General features: G+C 42.5%; 1 protein-coding gene across 1 annotated transcript in view; it reads left to right on the forward strand.

Moving 5' to 3' along the window:
- Positions 1-24,153, forward strand: part of KIF18A (kinesin family member 18A) — a 108,287-nt gene extending 84,134 nt beyond the window's left edge. The window contains exons 13-16 of the mRNA XM_084631415.1: positions 14,521-15,013; positions 15,797-15,901; positions 19,690-19,799; positions 23,137-24,153. Of these exons, the coding sequence (XP_084487541.1) occupies positions 14,521-15,013; positions 15,797-15,901; positions 19,690-19,799; positions 23,137-23,276 (848 nt within the window). The 3' untranslated portion in view covers positions 23,277-24,153. The remainder of the gene's footprint in view (positions 1-14,520; positions 15,014-15,796; positions 15,902-19,689; positions 19,800-23,136) is intronic.
- The last annotated feature ends 1,507 nt before the right edge of the window (positions 24,154-25,660 follow it).

Consider the following 25,660-nt stretch of genomic DNA (forward strand, 5'->3'; position numbering starts at 1 on the left):
ATTGCAGCCACGGGGTCTGGAGCACCCAACACCAGCTCAGGTTTCCTCGGTGCATAGTGCCCCGGAGCCGTAGGGAGACCTGGCACCAGCTAACCACCATAAACTGTCGGCCTCAGCGCTCCAGACTAGGCCCCGGCACCGCTCGTCCTCCCTGGTGCAGCCCCCAGCACAGCCGAAAGGAAGGCGCGGTCTTTCCCCGCACAGGAGGCCAGCGCCTCCCAAGGCCCCGAGCACCGATAAGAGCGGGAAGGCCGCGGTACCGGCGCTGACACCAGTGGTCCCAGGAGCACAAGCCCCACCGAGCCCTAAGTGATCTCAGTGCGGACGATGGGCTCGAGGGCATAACGGATCAGCCCTCCACGCCCGGCACCTTTGAGGCTGCAAAGGACCTCATCGAGCTGTCGGCAGCGAGCCCCCTCCCATATGGGGAGAATCCTCCAGCACCCATGCCTCGGGTGGCGTCGAGGGGTAAGCCAGCAATGGTGTGCTGCTCAAGGACACCATACAGCACCACTCCCAGAGTTGCTCCAGGTCGAGCTCCGACTCCGCGGACTCACAGTTGCCAGCAGCCCAGAAGCTGATCATGTCACCGGGAGTGGGCCGGCATGAGGAAGCACCGGAAAGGGCACAACTCTCTCCCCCAGAGACTGGCACTGGGAGGAGTTGAGACGGCCCTCGCCAGAGGACTCCCGCAGATGGTCCCGGTCCTGGGGATGCTGGTACTGCTCCCGCTCAGCCAGGAGCCGATCGTTCTCCTGCCAGCGCAGATCGTTGGCACCGCCATGGCCTTCGCAATCGGCATCGCCACAGTCCGGCGCCAACTCCGGCTGCTATAGTACCCGCACCGGGCCCCAGACAGCAGGGAACCTCAGGTGGGCTGGCAACGGCCATTGGCCCTTCTGGACCCCCGGGGGCTATCAGGAGTGCCAAGGGGCCCCATCCAGGGCAAGTCACTCAGTGCAGCGGTCCTGGTCCCCGCACCAACGCCAGACGGTGCCGGAGGCTACAGTATCCAGGCCTCCAGCATCCCCCCAGGATAAACCGGAGAGACTAGCACTGAGTCCAGTGCCGTCCCTTGGACTCCCGCCCCTGCCTGAGTCAGAGGCCCCTCCCACAGGAGAAGGGGAGCAGGAGGACCAACCAGGGGGGTCGAGCAGCAGCTAACCTCCTTGTCATCCCCGGATGAGGCAGTGGTGGGTACAGAAGTGTCTGGCCCTCCACCAATAGACCATAGAGCCCACCAGGAGTTGCTATGCAGGGTCGTGCAGAACTTGGGGTTGCAGGCTGAGGAGACAGTTGAGAAGGCGGACCCCCTGGTGGCCATGGAGCCCCAAAGGTCCATCCAGAATAGCGCTCCCGCTCATTAAGACCATTCAGTCCAACTATAAGACCATATGGCATACCCAGGCCTCCAGCGCTCCAACGGCCAAAGGAGTGGAGCGTAAATACTTTGCCCTATCTAAGGGCTATGAGTTCCTGTTCTGCCACCCAAGTCCATGCTCCCTAATGGTCTCGGCAGTAAACGAAAGGGAGCGCCATGGACAGCAGGCCCCAGTCCCTAAGGCCAAGGAGGCGAAACGCCTGGACCTTTTTGGCAGAAAGGTGTACTCATCTGGGGGCCTTCAGCTAAGGATTGCAAACCAGCAGGCCATCCTCAACAGGCACAATTTCAACTCCTGGGCAGCGGTGGGGAAGTTTAAGGACAACCTCCCTCAAGGTTCCCAACAGGAGTTCATGGCCCTGGTGGACGAGGGCAAGTCAGTCGCCAAGATCTCTCTCCAGGCCTCCCTGGATTCGGCAGACGTGGCGGCTAGAACAATCGAGTCAGGGATGGTCATGAGGCGCTTGGCATGGCTCCAGGAGTCAGGCCTGCCGCCCGAGATCCAGAATACGCTCCAGGACCTCCCCTTCGAAGGGTCCGGGCTCTTCTCGCACCAGACAGACATGAGGCTGCACAGCCTCAAGGACTCGCGAGCTATGCTTAAGTCGCTGGGTATGCACGCCCCGGCGACCCAGAAGAAGCCCTTTTAAGAAGCTGCGGCCTCCTCCTCAACACCAGTACCAGCCTTGCCATAGGCATGAGCCTTACCGTAGGCGAGGCAGGGATAACAGGCAACGGCGCAATAACAATAGTAACAATAATGCGCCAGGCCAGAACCAAGGCCAACACAAACCCAATCCGGGCACTAAGCCAGGCTTTTGAAGGTGTGTTCGAGGACAGCGTACCAGACCAGGCACCGGATCCGTCCCTTTGTTTCCTGAACCGCCTGTCCTGTTTCTCCCGTGCATAGTCCACCATTACATCAGACCGTTGGGTCTTACACACGGTGCGGAACGGGTACTCCCTGCAGTTTTCCTCCCGCCCCCATTCCCTGTCCCTCTTCAGGGACCCCCTCACGAGCATCTCCTAGAGAAGGAAGTCCACTCGCTGCTAGAGGCGGGGGCGGTAGAGGCAGTGCCACACAGCCTAAGGGGGAAAGGGTTCTACTCCCAGTACTTCCTCGTCCCCAAGGCCAAAGGGAGCCTTCGCCCCATCCTAGACCTGCGCGGGCTCGACAAGTTCCTGGTCAAGGCCCGGTTCCGCATGGTTTCTCTGGGCACCATCATCCCTTCCCTTGATCTGGGTGACTGGTACTCTGCACTCGACATGAAGGACGCATAGTTTCATGTCGCCATCCACCCAGCACATCGGCGGTTCCTACGCTTCACCGTGGGCCCAGAACATTACCAGTTTGCAGTTCTCCCATTCAGTCTAGCCGCAGTCCCACAGGTGTTCACGAAGTGCATGGCAGTGGTGGCAGTCTTTTTATGAAGGCAGAGAATCCGGGTGTACCCGTACCTCGACGACTGGCTCCTGGCGGGACGATCCGAGGCGGAAGTGCGGGGCCATGTGGAGGTGGCCATAAGATTGTTCCGCGAGCTGGGGCTCCTGGTCAACGTCCCCAAGTCCACGCTCGTACCCATGCAGAAAGTGGAATTCATAGGGGCAGTCCTGAACGCGGTGCAGGCCAGGGAAAGCCTTCCAATATCCTGATTCTGAGCTATCCAGCAAGCGGTGGCCTCCCCATGCCAGTTTCCAGTGACAACGGCCAGATGCTGCCTGCAGCTGCTGGGTCACCTGATGCTGATGATGGACACGTCAGACCACGGATGGGGGGCTCACCGGGGGGACCTCATGATGCAGGGGTTGTGGTCCGGAGCAGAGCGGTCGCTCCATTATCAATGTGAAGGAGCTCAAGGTACTTGGTCTTGCCTGCCAGACCTTTCACACCACTCTGAGTGATCACAGCGTGACAGTTCTGACAGACAACACTGCTGCCATGTTTTATATAAACAAGGAGGGTGGGACTCATTCCTCGCCACTCTGTCACAAGGCTCTCCTCCTCTGGGACCTTTGCATAGCCCATGCAATTCACCTCGAGGCGTCCTATCTCCCGGGGGTACAAAACGAGCTGGCGGACTCCCTCAGCAGGTTGTACCGCATTCACGAGTGGACGCTCAGGGCGGACGTCGTGCTTTCGCTCTTCCGCAGATGGGGGTTTCCCCGGGTAGACCTGTTCGCCACCAGGGCCAACACCCAGTGCCCGTGGTTCTGCTCATTCCAGGGCCGCAGCCCAGGCTCGCTCGCGGACGTATGCCTTCCCCCCGCTCCCCTTGGTGTACAAGGTCCTACTCAAGGTGCACAGGGACAAGGTGGTGGTGATCCTCATCACCCCAGCCTGGGCCCGACAGCACTGTACACGTTGCTCCTAGAGCTGTCGGTGGAGGCCCCAGTAGTCCTGCCCCTACACCGGGACCTCATTACGCAGGACGGCAGGCAGCTTCTCCACTCCGACCTACAGTCACTGCACCTGACTGCGTGGAGACTCTGTGGCTAAATGCCCTGGAGAGCCAGTGTTCCTTTCCCTTCCCAAGATTCTGCTTGGCAGTAGAAAGCCCTCTGCCAGGGCAATCTATATGGACAAGTGGAAAAGGTTCTCGTGTTGGTGTGAACCCCGACAGGTGCGGCCATGACAGGCCCCGGTGCAGGCCATCCTGGAGTACCTCCTGCACCTCAAGAAGCAAGGGCTAGCTCCGTCCCCATTCAGAGTACACCTAGCGGCCATCTCCGCCTTCCATCCAGAGTTCTCGGGGGGGCTCTGTGTTTTCCCACCCAATGGTGGGACGGTTCCTTAAAGGGGTGGAGCCCCTCGCTTCCTGTTCTCTCCTCCACCTTTCCTGGAAGGTGGCATTTCTGGTTGCCATTACCTCGGCCAGAAGGGTGTCCGAACTGAGGGCCCTCACCTCTGAACCACCGTCTACAGTATTTCACAAGGACAAGGTGCAGCTCCGGCCATACCCCAAGTTCCTCCTTAAAGTGGTCTCCCAATTCCATTTGGGCCAGGACATTTGTCTGCCAGTGTTCTTCCCAAAACCCCATACGGACCCGAGTCACCGCAGCTTGCACGCCCTGGATGTGCATCGAGCACTGGAGTTCTATCTGGAGCGCACCAAGCCTTTTCGCAAATCCACGCAGCTGTTTGTGGCTGTAGCTGAGAGGATGAAAGGCTTCCCAGTGTTGACGCAGCGGATTTCGTCTTGGATTACAAGCTGCATCCGGGCGTGCTATGAGCTCACAGGTGTTCCGGCCCCGGCGGTCACGGCCTACTCGACCAGGGCGTAATCGACTTCCACGATTCCAGGAAACCCCATTAATTACTATCCTATCTTTATGTATCACAACGCTTGTATTCAGCTGAACTCTATGGGAACGCTCATCCTGTGTAGTAAGAGTTGTTATTCAAGACTTTCCTTAAACTGCATTAATAATGTAATGACCGATATTAAAAGAGCCCCAAAATTTACTTATCTTGCTGTACTTAGCTTCAGTACTGTTCTTTCCTTGTAAGATTGGGATAACACAATGTTAAAGACTTCCCTAATTAATTCACTTTGTTTGATACATTTCATGCCCATCTCATGTTCAATTTGTGCCATAACTATTTGTGAATTTGTGTAAAGCAGCAGTCTGGTAAATATGGCTCCTGGGTTCTATGAAATATTTGTATCGCCATACTACCTCAGAGTCCTAGTCATGGTTCAGGACCCCCTTTTGGTAGGCCCTGACAAAAACAGAACAAAAAGACTGTTCCTGCCCCAAAGGTGCTTACGATCTAAATATAAAACAAAGGAAACTAGATGGGGATGGGGGGAGCAAAGGAACAATGAGTCAACATTGGTCAGCGTGATAGGTAATGGTCTCAGCACACCAGCAGCCTTGCTGTTGTCAAGTTTTTTTTGTTGGAATCATGGAAAAAAAGAGTTTTTAGCGGGATTTGAAAGAGGATTAATAGAACTCCCCAGAATAATTCCTAGAGCATATATTTTAGAAAAATATCAAATCCTGATTTTAAAATTGTCAGTAATGAAAAATCCACCATAAGCCTTGGTAATTTGTTCCAATGATTAAATTACTGTCACCATTAAAAATTTTCACTCTGTTCAGACTCTAGTCTGAATTTGTCTAGCTTCAACCTCCAGTCATTGAATCATGTTATACCTTTCTCTGCTAGATCAAAGAGCCCATTATTAAATATTTGTTCCCCATGTAGGTACTTATAGACTATAATCAAGTCACCCCTTAACCTTCCCTTTGTTAAGATAGACTCAAGGAGTTCAATCTATTTATCTCTATAAGACATGTTTTCTAATCCTTTAATCATTCTCATGGCTCTTCTCTGAACCCTCTCCAATTTATTAACATCCTTCTTGAACTGGGGGCACCAGAACTGGACACAGTATTTCAGGAGTGGTTGCACCAAATACAGAGGTAAAATATCCTCTCTATTTCTACCCAAGAATCCCTTGTTGATGCATCCCAGAATCACATTAGCTCTGTTGGACACAGCATCACATTGGGAGCTCATGTTCAGCTGATTATCCACCATGATCCCTAAATCTTTTTCAGAGTTACTGTTTCCCAAGATAGAGTTCCCCATCTGTAAGTAAGAACATAAGAACGGCCATACTGGGTCAGACCGAAGGACCATCTAGCCCAGTATCCTGTCTTCCAACAGTGGCCAATGCCAGGTGCCCCAAAGGGAATGAACAGGTGGTAATCAATTGATGCATTCTCTGTCGCTCATTCCCAGCTTCTTGCAAACAGAGGCTAGGGACTCCATCCTGGAGAATATCCATTGATAGACCCATTTTCCATTAATTTATCTAGTTCTTTTTTTAACCCTGTTATAGTCTTGGCCTTCACAACATCCTCTGGCAAAGAGTTCCACAGGTTGACTGTGCATTGTGTGAAGAAATACTTCCTTGTGTGTTAAACCTGCCTATTTATTAATTTAATTTGGTGACCCCTATGTGTTACTGTGTTATGAGAAGAAGTCAATAACACTTCCTTATTTATTTTCTTCACACCAGTCATGATTTTATAGACCTAAGTCGTATCCCCCCTTAGTCGTCTCTTTTCCAAGCTGAAAAGTCCAAGTTTTATTAATCTCTCCTCAAACGGCAGCTGTTCCATAGCCCTAATCATTTTTGTTGCCCTTTTCCAATTTCAGTATATCTTTTTTTGAGATGGGGCAACCATATCTGCATGCAGTATTCAAGATGTGGGCATACCATTGATTTATATAGAGGCAATATGATATTTTCTCCCTTATGATCTATCCCTTTCTTAATGATTCCCAACATCCTGTTCACTTTTTTGATTGCTGCTGCACGTTGAGTAGGTGTTTTCAGGGAACTATCCACAATGACTCCAAGATCTTTCTTGAGTGGTAACAGCTCATTTAGACCCCATAATTTTATATGTATAGTTAGGATTATGTTTTCCAATGTGCATTACTTTGCGTTTATCAACATTTAATTTCATCTGACATTTTGTTGGCCAGTCTTCCAGTTTTGAGAGATCCTTTTGTAGCTTCCCGCAATCTGCCTGGGACTTAACTATCTTGAGTAGTTTTGTATCATCTGCAAATTTTGCACCTCACTGGTTACCCCTTTTTCCAGATCATTTATGAATATGTTGAATAGGACTGGTCTCAGTACAGACCCCTGGAGGACACCATTATTTACCTCTCTCCATTCTGAAAACTGACCCTTTATTCCTACCCTTTGTTTCCTATCTTTTAAGCGGTTACCAATCCATGAGAGGATTGCCTCTTATCCCATGACAGCTTACTTTGCTTAAGAGTCTTTGGTGAGGGACCTTGTCAAAGGCTTTCTGAAAATCTAAGTACACTATATCCACTGGATCCACCTTGTCCACATGCTTGTTGACCCTCTTAAAGAATTCTAGCAGATTGGTGAGGCATGATTTCTCTTTACAAAAACCATGTTGACTTTTCCCCAAGAAATTATGTTTATCTATGTGTCTGACGTATGACATAGACACAGGACAGTATGGTACTTTTGCTGATATTTATGGGGAACTCCTCCCAAGTATGAGGTGAGCCTCTGAAAAAGCATGAAGGTGCTTGTTAAAAGTTTAACAAATGGACAATGGAGGCTGGCATTATAGGCCAATTGGATATGTGGGTGTCAACATCTCTATAGCAAATGGGCTGATAAGTAGGCTGGGAATAGGCCATGAAAACAAGTAGCTTATATTTAATGCAATAGAGAAGTGGGACCAAGTGGAGGATGTAAAGAGATGGGTGACATGAGCAGATGGGATTAGCAGCAGCATTCTCAATGGATATGAGCAGGACAAGGTTGCATTAATCAAGGCCAGAAAAGAATGATGCAGTCACTGGGATGTGAGATAATGAGAATTTGGACATGTTTTACTGTATGGATGAATAGGAAAGGCTATCACTGGATACATCTACACTGAAACTGAGAGCTTGACTCAAGCTAGCATTGACTTTTAGCTAGCTAAAACTAGCAGGTTGGGCATTGCAATGTGAGCAGCAGCTTGGGCCAGCCACCCAAGCTCAGGCCCTGGGGGTCAGGCAGGCTTGGATTAGGGCAGTTAGCTCAAGCCGCTAACTGTGCCCCTACAGCCACACCGCTATTTTTAGCATGCTAGCTTGAGCAGAGGTAGTGTGATTCTGTCTATCCAGGTTGAGAGGGACGCTCCCAGCTGCAGTGTAAACATAATCTTAGGGTAAATCTACACAGCTGATGTAGTCACGGCTCCAGCTCTGGGCGAGCTCTCCCGGCACGGTAATACAACCACCTCTGCGAGGAGAGTAGCTACCAGCACTGGGAGCGTGGCTTCCAGCACTGTAGCACGATCTACACTGCCACTCTACAGTGCTGAAACTTGCAGCACTCGAGGGTGGGGGGGCTTAGTTTTCATACTCCTGAGCGAAGAAAGTTTCATCACTGTAAGTATCAGTGTAGACAAGGCCTTAGAGATGTTGGTTGCATCTGCATGACAAGATTTAGATGTAGCCTGGTTATAAGGACCTAGAAAGAGATATCTTTCTTCACATCATTCGTGATGGAGGAGGAAAGTGAATAAGGAAGTTTTATTTACCCCTTCATATAATACAAGAACCAGGGATTACCTAATGAAATGAATAGGCAGCAGGTTTAAAACAAACAAAAAAGGAGGAAGTACTGCTTCACACAACACACAGTCAATCTGTGGAACTCGTTGCCAGGGGATATTGTGAAGGCCAAAACTATAACTGGGTTCAAAAAAATAATTAGGTCCATTGATTGAAAAAATGGTCAGGGATTCGACCCCATTCTCTGAGTATCCCTAAGTCTCTGACTGCCAGATGCTAGGACTGGATGATGGGATGGATCACTTGATAACTGCTTTGTTCTGCTCATTCCCTTTGAGGTTTCTGGCATTGGCTGCTGTCAGAAGACGGGATACCGAGCTAGATGGACCACTGGTCTGACACAGCCTAGCTGTTCTTATGTTCTTCCACAGCTCCTGTACCTTTTCTCCTTTCTGGCTTTGACACTTTGCTTTCTAGTTCCAGACCTTAGCTAGCCTGAGCCTGAGCCTGTGACAATAACATTGTAAGCAGTGTTGACAACTCTCATAATTTTTTCATGAATATCACAATATTTAGTGTTTTTTCTTAAAGCCCCATATGCTAGAATCAAGAGATTACAGTAGGACATTCTCTTTACTTCTAGTATCTTGGCCACTTTGCCTTAGTACTCTGTTTTATTTTAACTTGTTGTTTACTATGAATTTCTTTCTGCTTGTGTTAGTTATTTTAAAGGCCTGGTATTTTTATTACTGGCTTATATTTGCCCAGATAGAACCCCTGCAATCTGCTTTTTATTAATGTACTTGTTTTGCAATATGAAATATTTCTTACTGTGATGAAGTTCAACAAATTATTAATGTTGGCAATAATTTTGTGTTCTCCACTGTCTAATTCATGGCTTAAATGCTCACATTTACAGTTAATTTAAAAGTGTTTTCTGTATTTAGTCTTGTAGAAGCTTCTAAAACTTGGCACTCTCTCCAAGATGTTTGTGTATCACAGACTTACTTCCTAGTCATTCCTAGGACATTTGCATAACCCAGCATCTTACAGTAAGCAAACTTTCTGAAATTGGAACCTCATTGTCGGAATGTAACGGCAGACAAATAGAACACTAACCACTACTTTTTCCCGAAACACACACTTTCAGATGCATATAAGCTGCAGCAAAGCCTCATAAATTAATATTTAAAAATGTGTCCTGAAATGTTTAATGGATAGTTGTTTCAAAGACTAGAAATGGATTTGCTGGATAAAGCTTTGTGGGATTTCAGAATATAAGCTGTCCAAAAACCTTTAAATGGAAGCGCTGGTCACCATTTTTAGTTGTGACAGAAGGTACATATTCTGAATAAAGGACATTAGTTTTACAGTAAAAATGTATACAGTACTTGACAAAAGGCCAAGGATGAGAGAGCAGACCTTGTAGTGAACTATAAATGGAATCGTTAGTGCTCTTGCAAGAGCGCCAATTGAAACTAGTTTATAAACCAAAAAAACCCTCTTGCCTATCATTGGCCAATGGGCTTTGAGAAAAATAGCTGTCTGTATCACAGTATGGCTATAAAAGATAGTGGTAGGCGAAATGAAATGGAAGACTGGGAAATTATTTTTGAAACATATCTTTCATTTATGCTACACTCAAACAAAAATTCCACAGCTGTGAAATGAAACAGCATAATGAGAAAAGCCTGTTGAGAGTCTTTGGGTTAAGTTTAGAGGCGAGAGCAACAAGGGTGATATTGTGGTGGGCATGTGCTATAGACCATCAGATCAGAAGGATGAGGTAGACAAGGCTTTCTTCAGGTAGCTGACTGAAGTTTCCAGATCACAGGCCCTGGTTCTAATGGGGGACTTCAATCACCCTGACATCTACTGGGAGAGCAATACAGCAATGCACAGACAATCCAGGAAGTTTTTGGAGAGTGTTGGGGACAACTTCCTGGTACAAGTACTGGAGGAACCAAGTAGGGGCCGTGCTCCTCTTGACTTGCTGCTTACAAACAGGGAAGAATTGGTAACGGAAGTAGAAGTGGGTCGCAACCTAGGCAGCAGTGAACATAAGACGGTTGAGTTCAGGATCCTGACAAAAAGAAGGAAGGAGAGTAGCAAAATACGGACCCTGGACTTCAGAAAAGCAGACTTCGACTTCCTTAGGGAACTGATGGGCAGCATCCCCTGTGAGGCTAATATGAGGGGGCAAGGAGTCCAGGAGAGCTGGCTGTATTTTAAAGAAGCCTTATTGAGGGCGCAGGAACCAAACCATTCTGATGTGCAGAAAGAATAGCAAATATGGCAGGCGACCAGCTTGGCTTAACAGTGAAATCTTCGGTGAGCTTAAACTCAAAAAGGACACTTACAAAAAGTGGAAATTTGGACAGATGACTTGGAAGGAGTATAAAAATATTGCTAGAGCATGCAGGGATGTAATCAGGAAGGTCAAGGCACAATTAAAGTTGCAGCTAGCAAAGGATATGAAGGGTAACAAGAAGGGTTTCTACAGGTATGTTAGCAACAAGAAGAAGGTCAGGGAAAGTGTGGGACCCCTTACTAATGGGGGAGGCAACATAGTGACAGATGATGTGGAAAAAAGCTGAAGTACTCAGTGCTTTTTTTGCCTCGGTCTTCACAGACAAGGTCAGCTCCCAGACTGCTGCACTGGGCAACACAGTATGGGGAGGAGGTGAGCAGTCCTCAGTGGTGAAAGAACGGGTTAAGGACTATTTAGAAAAGCTGGACATGCACAAGTCCATGGGTCCAGATCTAGTGCATCCAAGGGTGTTGAGGGAGTTGGCTGATGTGATTGCAGAGCCATTGGCCATTATCTTTGAAAATTCGTGGCAGTTGGGGGAGGTCCCAGACGATTGGAAAAAAGGAAATATAGTGCCCATATTTTAAAAAGGGAAGAAAGAGAAACAGGGGAACTTCAGACCAGTCAGCCTCACTTCAGCCCTCAGCAAAATCATGGAGCAGGTCCTCAAGGAATCCATTTTGAACCACTTGGAGGAGAGGAAGGTGATCAGAAACAGTCAACATGGAGTCATCAAGGGCAAGTCATGCCTGACCAACCTGATTGCCTTCTATGATGAGATAACTGGCTCTGGGGAAAAGCGGTGGATGTGATATATCTTGACTTTAGCAAAGCTTTTCATATGGTCTCCCACAGTATTTTTGCCAACAAGTTAAAGAAGTATGAATTGGATGAATGGACTATAAGGTGGATAGAAAGCTGACTAGATTGTCAGGCTCAACAGGTAGTGCTCAACCGCTCGATATCTAGTTGGCAGCCGGTATCAAGTGGAGTGCCCTAGGAGTCGGTCCTGGGGCCGGTTTTTTCAACATCTTTATTAATGATCTGGATGATGGGATGAATTGCACCCTCAGCAAGTTTGCAGATGACACTAAACTGGGGGGAGCGGTAGATACGCTGGAGGTTAGGGATAGGTCCAGAGTGACCTAGACAAATTAGAGGATTGGGCCAAAAGAAATCTGATGAGGTTCAACAAGGACAAGTGCAGAGTCCTGCACTTAGGAAGGAAGAATCCCATGCATCACTACAGGCTGGGGACCAACTGGCTAAGCAGCAGTTCTGCAGAAAAGGACCTGGGGATTACAGTGGACCAGAAGCTGGATATGAGTCAGCAGTGTACCCTTGTTGCTAAGAAGGTCAATGGCATATTGGGCTGTAGCAGGAAGGCCAAACCACAACTGGAATTGCAGCTAGCAAGGGATGTGAAGGGTAACGAGAAGGGTTTCTAGAGGTATATACCCTTGTTGCCAAGAAGGTTAATGGCATATTGGGCTGCATTAGTAGGAGCATTGCCAGTAGATCGAGGGAAGTAATTATTCCCCTCTATTCGGGGCTAGTGAGGCCACATCTGGAGTATTGTGTCCAGTTTTGGGCCCCCTACTACAGAAATGATGTGGACAAATTGGAGAGAGTCCAGAAGAGGGCAATGAAAATTATTAGGGGGCTGGGACACATGACTTACAAGGAGAGACTGAGGGAACTGAACTTATTTAGTCTGCAGAAGAGAAGAGTGAGGGGGGATTTGATAGCAGCCTTCAATTACCTGAAGGAGGGTTCCAAAGAGGATGGAACTAGGCTGTTCTTAGTGGTGGCAGATGACAGAACAAGAAGCAGTAGTCTCAAGTTGCAGTGGAGGAGGTCTAGGTTGGATATTAGGAAACACTATTTCACTAGGAGGATGGTGAAGCACTGGAATGGGTTACCAAGGGCGGTGGTGGAATCTCCATCCTTAGAGGTTTTTAAGGCCCAGCTTAACAAAGCCCTGGCTGGGATGATTTAGTTTGTGTTGGTGTTGGTCCTGCTTTGAGCAGGGGCTTGGACTAGATGACCTCCTGACATCTCTTCCAACCCTAATATTCTATGATTCTATTATTGTTTCTCTATTAACATTTCATCACTGCCCTCCCCTTTACTGCACAGAAAAGGTGGTAGTTAAGCTTTAGTTACAAACTAAAATTAGCAAATTATAAACTATGTGCTGTCTGGTCTTGTTGTTTGTATATACTGTAATTTTGTTGCAAAAATGAAAGTTATTATATTACCTATATTTTTTAAATCAACTTTCCATCCTTCACATGTTTTTCAAGCTGTTAAAAGCTCTAGGGTAATGTCTCTAGGAGAAAACTAAAGTTAAGGAACATTTCAGATTGATAAGCTCAAAATTCACTTCTAAAATTGCATTGAATTTTTTCTCAGTCAAAAGTTTTTTCATCTGTCCTCAGTGAGTACTGCAGTTTAACATTTCAGATTATTTCCTGAGCAATCTACTCACTACTTACTTGATCATAAGAATTAAGCAAGCAAAGTAGAGGTAAAGTATGATTCTGAGACTGCAAACGGAAGTCAAGCCAGCCCATAGTAGGTGTAATTGTAAGCGTATCAGAGTTTACTTCATCAGTTTAAAAGTTAAAATGAAAGTAAAATATAGGAACCTTTCATTTTTATGACTGGCCGCTGCTAGCTTCAATTTGTAACATGGGAATTGTTTCACTTATATTATAAACTACCCATTGACTAGGGTCACCACTAACCCAGCTATTTAAACAATGATATATATCTTACACTGATTCTCCTTTGCTAAAAACTTCAGCAAAAATAGGATCTTCCTTCCTTTCTCCCCTCAGTTGTTTTTGTGCGTTTGTTTGTTTTAAATCAAGCCATAATACTTTAGTCATTCCACTTACTGAGGGGTAAACAGAGTCTTCTCTGTTGGGTGTGATTGTGTATATCTACTTTCCTGCTTCCTTTGACATTTTTAAAGATTTTCAGAAAACATTTAATTTTTTTTAATTGTTTCACTTTTATTAGAAATGGGGTTGTTTTTAGAAGAGTGACAAGATCCAATGTAACCTTCCTACTCTTCTTCTCTTTTCTTATTAGCTCCAAGGTTTCTTCCCTATTCTTGTCTCCTCCTCTACTCCCTCCACTTATAACAATCCTCTCTCCTTCCACCTCATGATCACACCTGCCCCACAGTGTGCAATACTTACTAGAAGTCAGCCAAATTAACAATGGCTACATTGTGAGGGCAGTTGGGGCCAGGTGCTCTTTTTTTAAGGAAAAATAATAACTTATGACTTAAAACCTTCAGGAACAACTAAGTTGTACAATAGCTAACCTGTGTAATCATCAGAGCTTACTTGCGTTATATTTATGCGCCATTCCCTAGTCACTGTCTTCTTTCTATTTTTTTGTCACACTCATCTGGAGTGTGTTGTTTCAAATTAGATTGTAAGCTCTTTAGGACAGAGATCTCTGTACATGTGTGAGTGCAGCACCAAATTCTGCAATACAGGTAATTACCATAATAGAAATAATTGTATTCTTTCCTTTAAATACAAATGTGTTCATTTAACAGAAATTATTTCTAATAGCTTTTTCTTGCATAGAAGTTTACTTTGTTTGGCAGAGGAGGGAGGAAAGAAGGGAAAATAAATGAAACCCCAGCTACACTAGTTTGAATTGTGGGTGAGGGGGAAGCAGTGCTCTAATGAACAGAGTTTCAGTAAACTGCTAACTAGTCTTCATTGTATTTATCAGGTACTCCTTCAGGAGTGCCTTCAGAAGAAGTCAAGAAAAATGTGCAACGTGTAAGCCAATGTGCAGTCCCTCCACAAAAAAGAACAAGGCGGAAACTCATGAACTCTCCAGCAACAGCGCAAAGTCCTAAAGCTTCTGAACAGTCTAGTCTTAGTTGCCTGGAGGATTCCCTCAGCAAGGAGGTTCGTCCTATTGTGTATACACCAGAAGTTTGCAGAAAATCTATGCCAATCTTTTGTACACAGACTGTGGTAAAGCAACCATTACAAGTGGCAAGTCTTCCCGAAGTTAACAATTGTAATGTAGACATTCATTTCCCTTTGAAAGAAGAGTGTGACATGGACTTCACATATAACGTGATACCACAGTGTGAACAGATAGACATGAACTCAACAGTGACTCTGTATGAAGGTACAAGTAACACAAATGACCCTTCTGCTGACCTATCTGAAAAGGAGTCACACCTGTGCAGCAACAGCAGTGTTTTACAAAGGTAGTTATGTGCATCCGTGCATGAGGAGAATTCCTCATTCTTTTCCTATTCCTCTTTTCCTACATGCTTTGTTTTATATTGCTTCTTTTTATGCAGTTAATCTGTTTTAGTTTTACTGTTTTTTATTCTTCTAGTAAACTTAAATAACTAATGCTGTGATTTTTTTTTCAAAAGTTCTCAGCATTGGTCATTGAGGTCAATAATAAAATTTCCATTGATTTCAGTGGGAGGAGAGTCAAGCCAACACTTAGCATTTTTGAAACTCCTATCCTGTTTTAATGAGACCTTAAAAACAAACTGCAAATTAAGTTGTTAAATTTTCTGGTCATTTTGGATGTATTTTGCTACCGAATATACTAGGGATGAGGTATAGGGCACTCACTGGGAGTCAGGAAAACTGGGTACTATTCCCAGTACTGCTTCTGTGTGGCATTAGAAAAACTGAGATTCAGAGAAATTAAGAAGTGTTCCCATCTGTAAAATGGGGAAATACTAATCCTCCTTCGAAAGCACTTTTTAGTCCTCTGAGGAAAACTGCCATATAAATGTTAACTACTAATATCATAGTACCATGTTTTGGCTTTCAAAAGAAAAGTTATGATGTCCTTACCTTTCAAAAAAGACATTATAACTATTTCTGCTTTTTATTGGAATAAATTCATTTTATTACCAGTACTGTTTTTTTCAGTTGAAAAACACTTACTTGGCTAAAAGTGAAAAATAACTGTTTTGACACAGGATAGGGTCTTCATAATTTAAATTAGTATCTTATTTTAATTTCAGACTTGGTCTCCCATCACTGCTGAATAAAAATCCTGGTCCAATGCATGAGCAGCCATCTTATATGGCAATGACTTCGGCTGCTGAGAGAAAAAGAAAGTTATTAAGGTAATTTTAAAAACAGTGTCTGTTCCACTGCCATTCAAATGAGCTTTTACCTACTGCTCTCATTTTCATCACAATTCATTTTCATCACAATTCCCACATGTGAAGAAGTTTTTATCAAGTCACTGGTGTCCAGAAATATGAGAAATTATTCTGACCCACAATGGCTTTGACAATTCAGATTTAAGTATTAACCTTCCCAAGTTAATAAGGTTCTTAAAAGGGTTTTTTTTTATATGAACCGTTTTTTAGTTTTAGTAGAATCAGTACAGACTAACAATGCATTTTCCATAACTGTCTTACACTGTGTTTGGGAAAACGACTTCTGATTTAGAAGGGGAAATTGCATCATCAATTTGAAAATCAAATTTCTATCTGAAAGTGTGCTTACTGTTACAGAAAACACTGAAGATTACCAACACTGAAAGAGAGAAGAAATGTTTTTCATGCATTTGACATCCTTTGTGTGTGTTATCAATTTCACTGTTTTGTTGGTCAATTACAATTTCTATCTCAACCATTATAACTTCACTTTCGTGGACTGCACTACTTAGATCCTGAAAGAGAATGTTTACTAGTAATAGCAGCAGCAAAGCTGAAACTGGAAGGGCAGCAAGCAGGCTTCTATGCAAGGGAAGGGCATGAAGGATAAAGGGTGGCCTCATGTTTTGTGGAGTTACTCTGTGGCCTGTGAAAAATCGCTTCTGAACATCAGGGTAGTAGAAAAATCCCTCTCACACCACACCAGTTTTTAAGAGGTTTTTTTTTTTAATTTCAGGAGATGCTATTCAAGGGTCCTTTAGCAGAAAAATTTGTTTTTAATTAAAAACAAAAAAAAATAGCATCCCTTTAAATAAGTTGCTGTTATAGATTGGCACTGGTTGATACAGTCAGTAATGCATTCCAGCATAAGTTATTTTTTAATGTCTGAATGAAGGCTCTATCCATAAAATGCTTCTGGAGAAGTCATGAATCCTGATATCAAGTTTCAAGTAGTTGTTTGGGTTTTTTTAATATTATTAGCACATTTGAGTGAGAAATGCAACCCTAATTTTATGAGTGTTTATCATTTTAAAAAAAAAAACAAATCTTCAGTTATTCCTAATTTAGCAAAGGCACAGGCTGCAGAAATGCAGCACAGGCTGCATCACTGTTCTGGGACCTTTTTAAAACAGGTCTGTTCTTCCTGGAAGTTCAGTACACTCACTCATTCCAAGAAGTGAAGAAGCTCCATGCTCATGCTTTAGTTGACATCAATTTAAATTTAAAAGGAAGTGTTCTGTTGTTGCTTTCTGGGCTGGGAGAGGTATCTTTTGTATTTCCACATATTCTGAAATAATTGAGTTGAGCTAAACAATCCAGATTCCTGTGGCATTTCGTCAAAGCAGTGCACAGCATTCTAAGGAAAAATAACTAAATTTCTCAGAGTACATGAAATGCCTCAGTTAAGTTTGCTGCAAAATCACTCACTAATTCCTAAGGTTAAGAGGTTAATCCTAGAAACGTACATAATTACCATTTTTGTTTCTGAAACTTTCTTTTGCCTGATTAGATGCAAATATTATGTAACAGTAAAAACTCTTCTAAATTGAAGCATTCCACTGTCTTCCATTTAAACCACTAAAGTCATACAGCCTAATCGCCCCCCCCCCCAAAACAGCTGCTTCACTATCCCCACCCCCACTTCTCCCACACACTTTTTCCTGCTATCCGAACCAGGATAACTTTTAGAGGAAACCTCAGCACTTGCTCTCTCAGTAATACTCTCTTCTTTTCCTCCCTAAAATCATGCTGTCTGACCACAAGCAACACACTCATTCCTAAAACCAGATGAGACACATTTCACCCTCTCTTATCTAACACTGTGTGGGGAAGAGAGAAGGGAACCACATTCTTGTTTATGGAGAAGGAAGAGAGATAGCATTCCTTATATTTTCCTCCTCTCCCCCCCCCACTGCCCCATGCCCTCCCTACACCAAATATATCCCTCGCAATCCAGCATCGAAATACAATGTCTAAATCTCAACCATCCCTCCCCCAACACACACGCGCACACACACACACACACACTTGCTAAACATAGTAACCAGCAACCCTGGTTCCCAGGCCAGTGACTGGAAGCCAGTCATTAGTAACATGGGGAGGAAGGGGGGAGGGTCCCTTGCTAAAGGCTCCTCACATGCCCCCACTGAGTGGATCCTCTTCTCAGGAGCCAGGCTTCAGAGATAAAGGGGCCCCAGCAGGAAGCAGATCCTAGCCTTAATCAGTTTTCCTGTTTGCTGTGTATTTGAGTAGAACACAAGCTTTTTAATAAAACAGCCTTTAAACCAGAGTTCTATAAAGTATGAAGGATGGTGCTATAAAATACTGTTAGAGAAACAAGAAAACATGTAGAAATGTAGCTGTGGTTTATATTTTAAAAATTACTGTATCTGGATTTCAAAGTTGTCTTACAGAATCAGGTCATGGAGGGTGAGCGGGACAATAGTGGTAGGAGTGTGATGCCACTGACAACTTCATGTTCATTGTAGTTCATTGTCATGCTTTAATTCCATTAGTTGAAATACTATAAAATACTAGTTTTTTTTTCTTTTAGTAAACTGTCAGCTTCAACCACCTTCTTTAAAGCTTAGCTGTGAAATGATTGTCTCCCTCCATCCATCCAGCTCCACTATATGGAGGGAGAGGGAGAATTATTGTAGTAATGAAAAAATTGACTGAAGCAATATACACAGCTTGACCATTTCGAGACCTTTTTATTCATGTGACATCTGGTTTCTGTTTAGTACGCTTATGTCCTTAATTATGACCATCCAATTAGCATCCATTGCTTCCCAAATATCAATGGAATTTTGGACTACATTGTTTCATGAAATGATATACTTGTTTGTTTTTATTTTCACAATTAATACATTCCTACAAGATTGTAGTACAAAGCTTTAAAAGAAAACTGTTTGAAATGAAATCTGAAGACAGCCACCAGAAAGAAAATTGAGTTTATTCTGTTGCATTTTTTTAGTAAGACCCACTAATACTAGGTGATACTGTTTAATATGACAGGTTTCAGAGTAACAGCAGTGTTAGTCTGTATTCGCAAAAAGAAAAGGAGTACTTGTGGCACCTTAGAGAATAACCAATTTATTTGAGCATAAGCTTTCGTGAGCTACAGCACACTTCATCGGATGCATACTGTGGAAAGTACAGAAGATCTTTTTATACATATAAACCATGAAAAAATGGGTGTTTACCACTACAAAAGGTTTTCTCTCCACCCACCCCACTCTCCAGCTGGTAATAGCTTATCTAAAGTGATCACTCTCCTTACAATGTGTATGATAATCGAGTTGGGCCATTTCCAGCACAAATCCAGGTTTCTCCCCACTTTAGATAAGCTATTACCAACAGGAGAGTGGGTTTGTGGGGGCGGGGAGAAAACCTGGATTTGTGCTGGAAATGGCCCAACTTGATTATCATACACATTGTAAGGAGAGTGATCACTTTAGATAAGCTATTACCAGCAGGAGAGTGGGGTGGGAGGAGGTATTGTTTCATGGTCTCTGTGTATATAATGGCTTCTGCAGGTTCCACAGTATGCATCCGATGAAGTGAGCTGTAGCTCACGAAAGCTTATGCTCAAATAAATTGGTTAGCCTCTAAGGTGCCACAAGTACTCCTTTTCTTTTTACTGTTTAATATGTTTTCAGACTGCATGTCCTGAAATACCAAGGTACAGTGAGAGGGCTTAACATTGCTTCACTAAAAGTAAATTTTTTATTTGCCTTTTTTTCAAGTTCTGTGCCAAAGAGTGGGTTAAGTAGCCTGCAAAATACTGTGTCTGCAAAGCGTATTCGACAGGATATCTTGTTAAGTCATAAACCTTTACGAGTGCCCAAAAAAGCAGGTAAGTGTCAAAACTATAACTTATGATATTAAACTGGAATTTGTGGCCATGGCTGGTTGTGTAGGAGGTCCAAGATTAAATTCTGACATTTACAATTTGTCATTTTCATGGTTTGCTGCTGTGATCAGTCAGCTAAGCTGTTTGCTGAATATGGTATGTCCACTCATTTAAAAAACAAACACAAAAAACAACAAACACCCAACTTGGAATAAGTTTAGTCAATTATTGGGTCTTGATTAGACGTGGTCCCAATATTCCAAGTTTATAACAAATGTAAATGATAAAAACATCATCTTTATAGGTACTTGAATGATTTTAATCACTCTAAAAGCATACTCTTCACTGATAGCAGGTTTGATCTGGCACAGTCCCATTGACAAGTATCAGCTTTAAGTGCCTGCTATGGAATTTCCAGATCTGCTTTTATTGAGAAATAAAATAATCTCTTAAGCACTTTGCCAAACCTTTCTTGAATGCTTGCTTCATCTTTTAACACAGCACTGATTACTTTTCCAACTAGAGATTTATGAGATAAATTTTTGATACCGTTTGGGAAAACACAGCAGTGAAGTTGAGAAGATGAAATTTGCAAGCAATATTTAAGGATTCTTTAGCCGCTAGCAATTGTTTACAATACTGTAGGTCAGTGGTTCTCAAAGCCGGTCCGCCATTTGTTCAGGGAAAGCCCCTGGTGCGCCGGACCGGTTTCTTTACCTGCCATGTCCGCAGATTCAGCCGATCACAGCTGCCACTGGCTGCGGTTCGCCGGTCCAGGCCAATGGGGGCTGCGGGAAGTGGCGCAGGCCAAGGGACGTGCTGGCCACCCTTCCCGCAGCCCCCATTGGCCTGAAGCCGCGAACTGCGGCCAGTGGGAGCCGCGATCGGCCGAACCTGTGGATGCGGCAGGTAAACAAATCGGTCCGGTGCACCAGGGGCTTTCCCTGAACAAGTGGCGGATCGGCTTTGAGAACCACTGCTGTAGGTGGTGTTCCCAAAACATTCTGTAAAACGTGGTTATAATAGTGACTTGCAAGAAACTTCTGTCTGAGATATAGAAAACTCTGTTATAACAAAGTCTATTACTGATTAAAAATGTATGAAGAGCATTTGTCCCACAATTTTCCAAAAAAGTGTGGCTTTCTTAGTTCTAAATTAACATTTAGTCTCTGTGTGCTCGGAGTGCCCATTGTAGATGCTAATGTATTTTATATTATTGTTAGTTTCCTCGCATTGAAGGGCGTGTTACTCAAGGATTAAACCCAAGTAATCTGTTGCAAATTTGCCTCAAACTAAAACACCCAAAACTAAGTCTATTTTGTATTAGAAAGAACTATCCAGGTTCATGTATTCTAACTGTCCTCCTTCCCACTTGGCAAATATCCCTTGAACCTTTTGCCCTGAAACAACAGCTGCTGAAGGCAAGATTTAAAAGTCAAACTGTGACATCTTAATAATTGTAAAAGTAAATTATCTTCCCTAATCTCGTTCTCCCCAGCCAGTGTTTCACACAGATTTCTCTCTTAACTGGTCCTTTTGTCACCTCAGCTCACTCTTGATTTTACACCTTTTAAGCTCCTATTTACTCTTGGTCTTCATCTCCAAATGAATTTTTACTAAGTATCCTTACTCTCATCTTTCCAAAAACTTGTGAAGCCCACCTGTTCTATGAAAACTTCCACATAGAGCAACCATAACTAAAGCTGATCAGAACATTTTTGACTAAATGTTCTTTATTAAAATGTGTTGCTTTGTCAAAGCCAAAATGTATTTATTTTCATGAAGTTTTCTACAAAACGTTTTTGAGGTCCAGGGTAGACACTCTGGTCGCTTCCGAAGACTTTTTGTATCCAAACACAGACATTTTGACTGTGTCACAGGACTCTTTGCCGCTTACACATTTTGACATAACTGTGTTTCAAAAAAAATGTTCAAAGGATTTGTTTTTCCTTCCACAAATTTCAAAAGTTGTCAAACGGAATATTTACTCTCTGGACAGCTCTTAACCTTAATCCCATACGATGTATTCTATAATATCTTGCATAGTGCTGTACATTTTTGTCAGGACTTCAGTTTCATTTTTATTTGTGGAAAGCAACCTCACACCAGTGTTACTATCCTCTTTCATCAGGATTTTAGATGTATTTTCCCTTTCTTTAACAGTGCATACAGAATCTAAAACAAAAGCTGAATGCTTTCTGTAACTTTATGTATGGGAAGAGATTATATGGAAAACTCTGAGCTAGATTGTGGACTATGTCAGAACTGAATTCAGCACGGCTCAGGAATGGGGAGGATGCAAAAATGATTTTAAAGCTACCTATGCCTTCCCTCCTCTACCATTCTTAGTCATTCCCAATGGTGGCATAATCCTCTTGTACAATTTTAGAGTAGGTTGAAGGCTACTCTACATTTCATTCTGCTGACTTTAGCTTAAAGGCATGCTCTGGTCGCATACCCTTTCCCACAGACAAAATCTAGCAATAGTATAGTTGCAATAGAATAGTGTAGCTTTTTTGAAAGTTTATAGTAGACAGGCTTCTGTACTTCTGTGTACAGTGCTATCTCCATGTTACTTATTTCTACCAAGTGTTAGGAAATAAGGGATACCAACATCAATTTCTATAACTGAATTGTTAAGGAATCATGTATTTGAGTACCTAGTTTAATACTGCAAAATATTAGACATACCGAAAAGATTTTTTTAAAAGAAAAGGGATAAACACAAGTTAGTTTTCCTGCCTTTCAGGCATTTAGTAACACATACTTCAGATATGTCATGTGCTTAAATACTATGTCACTGAGGTCAAGAAGAAAGAGTTCTGCTCTTACGATAGTAGCAGTTTTGTTTCCAAAAAGGCATGCTTCCGGGGAAAGAATGAGGTGGTGCTCAATAGCTAACAGTAAGTTCTGTTGGTTTTTTTTCAAATTGAGTTAGGTAAATTTGTCTACGTACAAATTTGAATAGGGTATTAGGCATACTAGAGAATAAAGTGTCAAATATATATCTACATATTATGTATACATTATATAGTTTCTTTCAATAAGGCACAACGTTAAGTGGAGTCCGATACCTCCTTTACTGGTCATGTTTCTGTATCTTCCACTACAAACTTAGCAGAGCAAATTATCTTCTCACCTAGGAGAGCTGGCTTTTTTTTTTTTTTTTTTTTTTTTTTTTAATAATGAAAGCTAGACGCTGATAAATGTAGAAAAAGCTGTAGAATCCACACGCTATCTCACAAGGTTGCCCCCAACATGAAACAAAATAAAGAAACAACGCTCATACTTTTTGAAAGAGGGTTGTTGTTTTTTAAAATGACATCTATTTCTTCATTAGGAATTGGAACAAGAAGCCGGAAACAAGAACCAAATATGCAGAGAAACCTTGTTGGAAGTCTTTCTGAAGAAAATGTAACATTGGGTCTGAAATCAAGGACATCAACAAATCTTTTAATTCGTCTTTCTAAGAAAAAGTAAGATTTAGATGTGATGCTCATCATTTCAGGCAGGACTGGAAGCATTCAAGTAAAGGATGGACTTTGATTTTTCCCTGCTGCAGTATTTCTTGTCTGAGACTCATCAGCCCATGTCTGCCACTGTAATGCACAATTCTAGAATGACCACTTACCTTTCCAAGGAGAATTTCATTGAAATATATCTTTGAAATTTAAATTTTACAAAACTTTTTAATGGACGCCCATTCTGGCTTCCCATAAACATATACAGACTTTTACTACTGTGTTTTAGCAAGAGAATAGAAACGAGTCATTGGGCTTGGGGATGACGATTGTGATGTCCACTTATTTCATGATGCTGTTTCCATAACCCTTTCAAGCATAATAATAAATTACTGCCTTGCAGTAGTCAAACTCTTCAGGAACCGGTAGTGTCAGCTTTTTTAAGAAATCCCTTTTTAACATCACTTACAAATTCCCAGTCTTTATTATGATACATCAAATGTTTAAATAATTAGAACATTCAGTTTATTGCTTTTATGCTTTTCACTGAAATTTTCTACTATTAAACTTTCATTTTTCATTTACAAATAAATGAAACAGCCCCTTATGTTAACATATTCATGCTTTAGGCATTGGAATGTCAATTTGTTCTAAAATATTAATGTGGTGATGTAGGATGATAGCACCAACAGGGTACCAGAAGACAGGAAAAGAGTTTACTAGAATTTTTTTTAAATGGTAGCCGTAATATTTTGAGCTCAGACTTTTAATTTGACAATTTGAAATCTGTTGTTTAACCTAATTGCTTGAACAACTTAAAAAACAGCTCTATATTTTGATGTTTTATAGTTTTCAAAACTCTAATTTTATTGTAAATAGGTGAATTATGTTAATTGTTCTGAATAAAGTTTTTTTAACTGTAAACAAAGAGTAGTAATGTTCTGTGAATTTAAAATTTAGAAAAAATGAGCTTCTGTGGCTGCCTCTTCTAACCTAGAGACCATCTGAATTAATACTGGTTTTACTGGTAGTGTTTTAATAACTCTAGTTTGTGCTGGACATTTTGTCATATGTATTTAATCAGGTTAGCTTTGTGTGCTAATAATTATTTAATATTTAAATTTCACTAGGGCCCAGGGACCCCAGTCGTGATCATGATGACCCCATTATGCTAGGTCTCTGCAAACTTAGAATTAAACAAGGGAGTGACCCTGACCTATTGGGATGGCCTATTGACATCAGTGAGGGTTCTGCTATTGATTTGTGTGGCACTGGGATTTCCCATGAGTCCATGATGATAGATGCGACTAACATATGAAGTATGGACAAAATCATTTGTTTTGAAAAATTTCACTTATTTTTTGGAAAAGGTGGATCCAACAGTGTTTCATTTAATAAAATTGTCATATTTTTAATCATGTAAAAGAAATTATATTTTAAAACCTCTTGGAAACTTAAAATGAAATCTGTTGTCTTCTATTTTTAATTTTCTTCATATAGTGTCTGTCATGAGAAGTCAAGTACCAGAAGCAAACCTAACAATACAAATGGACTCTCCTAAAATCTTGACTTCTGTCTGATTTGCAAAAATGCACTTAGATGCCACAATACCATGCTGTTCATACTAGCTTTAGCATGCCAAAGCATGATAAAGAAAATAGAAAACATGATCTGCATAATTCAGAATGAAAATAGTGTTGAGGTTTAGTGTCATTGTAATCATCTTGGATGCTATGGTAATGACGCTATATCAATACCTGAGTGGAACTAAGTGGTTCAATGTAAGGACTTGTCTATATGGGGACATCTAGGAAAGTTCATCCAAATTAACTCAAGATATGAATTTGAAGTAGATTAGATAAATAGCATTAAACCCCTGTATGAACACCCTCATTCAAAATTAAAGTGGTCTTAATTCAGTTTATTTTAATTTACTTGTCCCTGTGTAGAGAATCCCTAATAATTATCACCTTACATGTGAAAACAGTGCTCTTGAAAGCAAATTTTAATTTGTGAACTTTGGATTCCAATACAGCTAGGATCATGAATAACAGTTTATTTGAATAAAATATTTCATTTGTATATCTTCCAAATTCTCATTGTGTAATATACTATATGTGCCGGGGAACTCTATGCTGATACTGCTTCATGTCTGCATTAAGTATGTTGGTTTTAGCTATAAAATGCAAACTTAGTGCTCTTTGCTTTCACTACCTCAGAAGTTCAAAAATACACATAAGGCCATTTCTACCAGTTTTGGAAAGGTTCCTAGGTGATTAATTATTCCATCAATGAGGTCTTCATATTTTTATTGAGCAATATAGATTTTATTAATTTTAATGTATTTTGCTTACATTTTGCATGGAATGCTTAAGATCACCCTGAAAGAAACCCACAAAGCAA

Source organism: Lepidochelys olivacea (genome assembly GCF_965140295.1).
Source record: "Lepidochelys olivacea isolate rLepOli2 genome assembly, chromosome: 6".
NCBI classification, from domain to species: domain Eukaryota; kingdom Metazoa; phylum Chordata; order Testudines; family Cheloniidae; genus Lepidochelys; species Lepidochelys olivacea.